At 36.0% G+C, this 6,894-nt stretch overlaps 1 protein-coding gene across 2 annotated transcripts; it reads left to right on the forward strand.

Annotated features, from left to right (window-relative positions):
- The first annotated feature begins 304 nt into the window (after positions 1–304).
- Positions 305–3,799, forward strand: LOC131164103 (uncharacterized). Of its 2 annotated transcripts, XM_058121069.1 has the most exons (5): positions 305–585; positions 852–878; positions 1,086–1,208; positions 1,455–1,701; positions 2,538–3,799. In XM_058121069.1, the coding sequence occupies exons 1-5, from the start codon at positions 530–532 to the stop codon at positions 3,552–3,554; spliced, it is 1,470 nt and encodes a 489-aa protein (XP_057977052.1). In that variant the 5' UTR covers positions 305–529; the 3' UTR covers positions 3,555–3,799. The 2 variants fall into 2 exon arrangements, with proteins under 2 accessions (XP_057977052.1, XP_057977053.1); XM_058121070.1 differs by lacking the exons at positions 305–585; positions 852–878 and having other exon boundaries at positions 1,122–1,213.
- Positions 3,800–6,894: the final 3,095 nt, after the last annotated feature.

Here is a 6,894-nt window from a genome sequence, read left to right on the forward strand (position 1 = left end):
AAATACTCTGATTTTTTTGAGCAAGAACATAACGGAATTGAGAAGAGAAAAGAAATTTTATCCCAAGAAATTTCACGCTATGATACCATGAAAAAATTCAAAATGTGAAATAACACAAAGAAAGAGAAAAAGAGAGGATGAGAAATGTATTTCTTATTTTTCTCGATATGAATATAACAATGCACCATAAAAGTTTTTATACGCATAGATTTACATATAAATTCAAATGCCTTTGTGCAATTTCCTTAACACTTGTATGTTTGCTCTTCCTTGCAAAGGGAAATTAAAAATTCTTTTCCTTCTTGCATGTATTTTCTTGTTTGGGGTGAGTTTCTTCTTCATGCAAAAAAAAGAAAGAGAAGGAAAAGTGGGACCTGCCTTGTTCTGAAAGAAGAACGCGGAAAAAAAAAAAAAAAAAGCGTACGGCCATCACCATTCACCACAGACGACTCTTCATTGCCCATGAAGATCTCAATTCTCACACCACTTCTGGGGCAGAATCAAGCTGAGAACATAGGCGCAAACCAACATGGGTTTTGTGGGTTTTCTCAATTCCGCGGGAAAATGTTTGGGTGTTCTTGGCTGGTATGTGTCACTAATTTCCTATTTCTCTCATCACAAAACTTTGAAAAATCAACTGAAAATGCATGTTCATTATCTCCAGATCGAAGATGGAAATTTTTTCTTTATTTCCTCTTTTAATGTTTCATTTTCTCGGAAGGCTTGGAGCTTCTGCTTCACAAAATAATTGATACTTGGGAGTTGAATTTGATTTTCCCCTCGGTTTTTTTTTTTTTCCCCTAAAGCACGCACCCATTGTCAACATCTTCACTGTTTGTGTTTACTTACAGGCCTCTTGTTGCTCTGGCGTATCCTCTGTGAGTCTCTCTTTTCCCTTCGATCATACTTAATAATGAAGTATTTAGAGCATGCTGTGTTCGTTTCTTCTTCTCTTTTGCTCTTTTACTTTATTTTAGTTAATGCCCTTTACTAACTAATTACCTCACAGACTGAAATTGAAAAATAACAAAAACTAGATTGAGAAAATGTTGTTGCTGTGGTTGTCTTTTGTTCTTAATTAACAGCTGTGCTTCGATTTGGGCGATCGAGACTAATTCGAACTCGGACATTCGGAAGTTGGAGATGTATTGGGTTCTCTTTTCTTTGATTACACTCTTTGATCAAACATTTGTGTACCTTCTTCAGTGGTATGGTAACTACAACTCTCTGCAATCTGCATGGTTGCCCGTCAAATGTACAAGAACAGATCATGTGTGTGTGTGTACATATATATATGGTTTGATTTTCTGTTGGAATGAAAATTCAACTCAGATTAAGCCAAATATTTGTTTAAGACACCGTGGAGTTATGAAAACTAGGTGTTATGAACCAATCTAGTTGATCCTCCGTTTGTGTCATTTTTAAAACACGATTTCTTAATCTGTATATGTCAGGCTTCCTTTCTGGCCTTACTTGAAGCTAATGGTCATCTTCGGGTTGGTGCTACCGAACTTTCATGGGGCTTTCCATGTCTATCAACTCCTTGTTCGTCCAAGCTCTCTCATGAATGTTATGAGTGTTATCAACTGGTTCAATAAGCAGAGGGAATTCCATCCTAAGGAAGAAGACTTCCTTGTTGCAGCAGAGAGATATGTTCAGAAGAATGGAAGTGAAGCTTTGGAGAACCTTATTGCTGTAAAGGTAAAACACTGCATTGAAGATGGGCTTGTTGGCTAAATATCTGCATATCAGAATTGTTTCATTGTTTGCAAATCTGAATCTTTTTACTTAGGAATGTTTCAACGTTCATTTTCTGCGGGAATTTTTTTTTTTTTTTTTTTGTATCTCGATGCTGTTAGATGTTAAATAACAAAGGGTTAACATAATTTGGTTTGATTGTTTTAATTCCAACTTTGATTCAAAAGTGGGGAAAATCTATAAATGACTGTCTGATGTGAGAATGTTCATTTCATAAGATCCTAAGCTTTTTATTTTAACATTACCATTGTGAATCAAGGATCCGTCATATCCTCACGTGTATTTTGTCTAATACCCTGTCTTGTGTCACTGTTTTTTAATCCCATGATGCTTCACAGCATTATGGTTGTTAGATAATAAAAATACTTTCTTGAGTCCTTATCTAATTGCTTGAGCTTTTAAGTTTGGTGGCTCATTAATATGCTATTGAAATTCCATTGATCCAAAGGTCGAAAAATTTATTACCTTGGGCACCCCATTTTTGTAATTAACAAAAATAAAGCCAAAAATAAATGATAGGCCTGTGCTTTGGAGTTCGGAGAAAATATTAGGTACACCGGGTGTATACACCGAGACCAATATGATTTCACCATATGTCTATATTTTAACTAAATTAGAGAGTTACGGTTATTTTTTGTGCACATGTTAAGCTTATATTAGTCCCGGTATATGTGTACCTAATAATTTCTCTGTGCTTTGCCCGTATTTCAAGTTTTGCCCACGAAAGTTAGAGATGCTATATCAAATAGTTGCCAGCCTTTTATTTACCTTCTTTGTAGGTTAAAAACAGGACAGAACTCGCTGAGACAGACAATAAAAGATGTGCAACTGCAGAGGTCAAAGAATCAGCTGAGCCAATGGCTAGGGCAATAACAGCGTCTAAAGGAAATTTTCTTGAGTCTCAATCTTTGAAAGAATTTCCAGTAAATGACGGAAAATTTGCAGCTGTTGAGATGGAGTATTCTGGAGCTGCGGCAGGCAGAAACAATGAGCTTCCCCAAGTGGGAACTTCAGAGAAAGTTCAAAAGGGAGATATAAAAAACACAACTGGGGAAATCAAAGAATCGACAAAAGTAGCCACAGGGACAACGGTTGCAGGTGGAGACAATCAGCTTCCTGGGATCACCACTTCAAAAATGGTTCAGAAAGAGTGGACTTGTCCTATATGTCAGGTAAAAACCCAGTGTGAGAAAACCTTGAATTCCCATCTTCAAGGAAAGAAACACAGGGCCAACTATGAAAAGCTGACAGGAAAAAAACTGGAGTTCAAAGACAAGGGCTCACCTGTTCCATTGACAAAAAAATCTGATCAGAACAAAGAGGAATCAAAGTGTCCACCTGCCAATGAACTGGGACAGAAAAAAACTAAAGAACAAGTGGGAAAGGTGCAGACATCTGGGATTGCATTACATTGCAAAGTCTGCAATATCAACTGCCCGAGTCTGAACCACATGAGCTCTCATCTTAAAGGAAAGAAACACCAGGCCCAGATTCAAGAACTAGTCGGCTCACCTGTTCCATTGGAAAAAAAATCTGTTCAGAGCAAAGAGGTATCAAAGAAGTATATACCTACCAGTGAACTGGGACAGAAAAATACTAAGGAACAAGTGGAAAAGGTGCAGACATCTGGAATCAGTGAGCAGGGTGAGCATAACTCGAAGAAAAGTGGTGTTGATATGAAAGAGCCTGCTTTACATTGCAATGTCTGCAATATCGACTGCCTGAGTCCAAACAACATGAACTCTCATCTTAAAGGAAAGAAACACCAGGCCCGGATTCAAGAACTAGTCCAATAGGGGGTGTCATGCTGTTCAGTTATTGCCATGGCATTCTAACATTTTATGCAAATCTTTGGTAGGTTTTAAGGCAATTGCCCTGGTTGTGTAATTGGTAATATTGCAGATTTCAGATGCTGAAACAACAAAATGAAATGTTGGGTAGCTAAATGATAGACCATGATGATTAGTGTTCATTTACAAGATCAAACTGTATTTTGTCACATATTCATTCTAAAGCTTCTTCTGCTCATCTTTGGAAAGAAGACAATGTCTCCTCCACTTCTTTTCCTTTCCAACTTCCATGTCCATCATTTTCAAATGGGCTCATTTTTTCCTTGACAGTTTTCATCTTTGGTGGGTTCATTTTTAGCCATTAAGCCCAAATTAATACTCAATTATCCTAAGTTCAAAATGATCAACGTCATAAAATTAGCCGCACGCATACAAGAGGTGAATAAAGTTCGACTCTCCGGAGGTTTGGTTTATGGAATTTGGTCTGAAATGGAATCAACTTTTTGAAATATGGAATTTGGTCTGAAATGGAATCAATTTTTTGAAATAAAATTGCATTCTTGCATTTGATTTGAGAAATTAAATCCGGAATCATAATACAACTAGAATAGGGTTCCAAAATAGGATTCCTACAACAATAGAATTGTGATTTCGATTTAGATGGATCAGAATTTGTATTCGTTTTATGGAATCAAACTCATTGATAATAAAAATAAAAAATTATTATTATTATTTTAAGATTAATTATTATTATTATAAAAATAATAAAATAAATAACGATAACAACTTGTAATAATTACAATAACAATAATCTATACTATTATTATTTTATTTTTTTTAATTATATAACTATTTTTAATTGGTTGGTTATTGAATGTTGGGGATCGGCCTGGTTCAAACAACACATGCGCCAAACAAAGGAAGAGCAATCACAAACGAGACAACAAAATTTAACGTGGTTCGGCACATCAATAGCTTACATCCACGGAATGCATACACTCGTCCACTAATGGCAAATACAAATTGGATTACAAATTTGACTAGCACAACCCTAGCCCAAAACACCCTCTCTAACACAAGATTTGCCTCACACTTGCAACTACACTTGTTGCACTCTTCACAACTCTCTTCACCCTAGCTTGTCTTACCACATATTACTCACACACGCACGCGTATATAGCCATCAATGGTAGGTAGGAAGGGGGGTAGGTGGAGATGGGAGTCAAATGGGGTGGGCGATAGGTGGAAGTGGGTTGGTGTATGACGGCTGTCTACTCCATTACAAGTCACACCCTAACAATCTCCACCTTGGCAAGTATCAACTCCCAAGTCCACAGCTCCACCTTGATACGAACTTGATCAAGGAAAATCTTCATAGCTTGACTCAAACATCTGAACCATGCAAAGAACATCATCTTCTTCATCAGCAAACCGAACTCGTCTGTCCCTTCCTGACGACGTGCAGCTGTCATCATCCGAGGTTAAACCACCAACCACTATGGTTCCCATCAAATGATACAGCCCATGAGACTCCTTCCTGGAAAAAACGATTGAGTCACATCGAGTCATGTTGACTTTTTGAGTCCATCCCATTTTGATAATGACAAAACACAATTATCTTATCTGTGCATTGAGCCTTTTAGTAGAATCATTATTTAACATGCATGGATGGTACGAATGCTATGGAAGCCATGAGGAACTTGAAACACATACAACCTAGCACATTTCATGAAATTAAAAGAGTAAAAGGATGAAGATACTTCAGATTTTCAGTTGTAATGTGTGTTTAGTCTTAGTTGTATGTACATATTTCATAAGATATAGTTGGAAGTTCAAAATGATATATTGATTGACCTTAGGATGCATGCTTTTCATGACACATTCATATGCATTGACCTAGGTTGGATCAGGCTAAATAACAGGCAGCTCATCGACGATTCCCTTGGTCTCATCGACGAATGACTGAAGGCCACTCGTCGTTGAACGCTCTGTTCTCGTGGACGAGAAAATAACGAGACCATGAAAATCTCAAAGAGCCAAATCATCGACGAATCCCTTGGTTTCGTCGTTGAACAAGTGTAGAACACTCGTCGACGAATGTATCCACTCATCAACAAGTCCGTCGAGCAGAACGACGCTCCAGCGCTCAACAAGAAAATATTTATTAACAAAAATATTTCTTTTATGATCCAACGGTCAGGATACACCCATATGCGAAGATGCTTATAAATATCAAACCCTAAACCTAGTTTTACATCCTTTTTGGCCAATACTCTTCAAATAAAAACATTCTTGGGCCTTCTTTACATTGATTTTCAAGATCAAAGGGCGTTCACTCATATCTTTTGCAAATATCTTGGGTATTGAGGTTTGGTAAAACAAGTTTTAATTTTTGTGCATTCAATCATCATATTCAAAGTATTTCTTCTCTCATATTCTTTTATTTTTTTAATATCTTATTGAGAGCAAGAACTCTAGTTCTTCATCAATTTATTATTTGAAATCTCTCTTTGGGAAAAAGTTTTGCTAGAGTTTAAATCTTTGAAAGCATTCATGTTTATACTTTATTCAAAGATTTCATCGTATTCTATTATTGCAAAAATTATTTGAGAGCAAATCCTAAAATCTCCAAAATATATATTTTTGAGATATCTTTTGTGGAGAAACTTTTTTAAATAAAGCTTAGATCTTTGTAGCAAACGTATCATATATATATATATATATATATATATATATATTTATATACAAAGATCATATATTTGATTATTGCAAAAATATTATTGAAAACATCATATACACTCATTGAGCTTCAAGATTATATCTTGTGAGTATGTTTAGGATTTTATTGTACTCATTAGCTAGTTAAGAAGCATTTGAGTGTTCAAGAATTTCATTCAACTATTGTATTTAACGGTTTGGGTTGTGAACCGAGAAGGAAGAAGTTACGCCTCTTGTAAGCAGCGGAGTAGGAGGAAGTTGTGCCTCTTATAAGCAACAGAGTAAGAGGAAGTTGTGCCTCTTGTAAGCAATGAGTTTGTAACGGAAAGTTCCTCCAGGGTTTAAGGAGCAGATTAGTGGAATCCTTGGATGTTTTGCCCAAGGCGAGGACGTAGGTCGAGTTTGGACGAACCTTGTAAAATCTTGTGTTCGATCTCTTTTCCTTTATCCTTTTATTTCTGCTTGCGCTTAATTAATTATTTATTGTGTATACTTTATATAATTTATGCACTTAAAACTAATTAAGTAATATTGAATTGCTTGAGATAATATTAACTCGAATTTATTAAATTGAGCAATACTGAAATTTAATTATCTCCAAGCTAGCATTTGTAGTTGCGATTTTAAA

This window comes from Malania oleifera, chromosome 9 (assembly GCF_029873635.1).
Source record: "Malania oleifera isolate guangnan ecotype guangnan chromosome 9, ASM2987363v1, whole genome shotgun sequence".
In the NCBI taxonomy this organism is placed as follows: Eukaryota; Viridiplantae; Streptophyta; class Magnoliopsida; order Santalales; family Ximeniaceae; genus Malania; species Malania oleifera.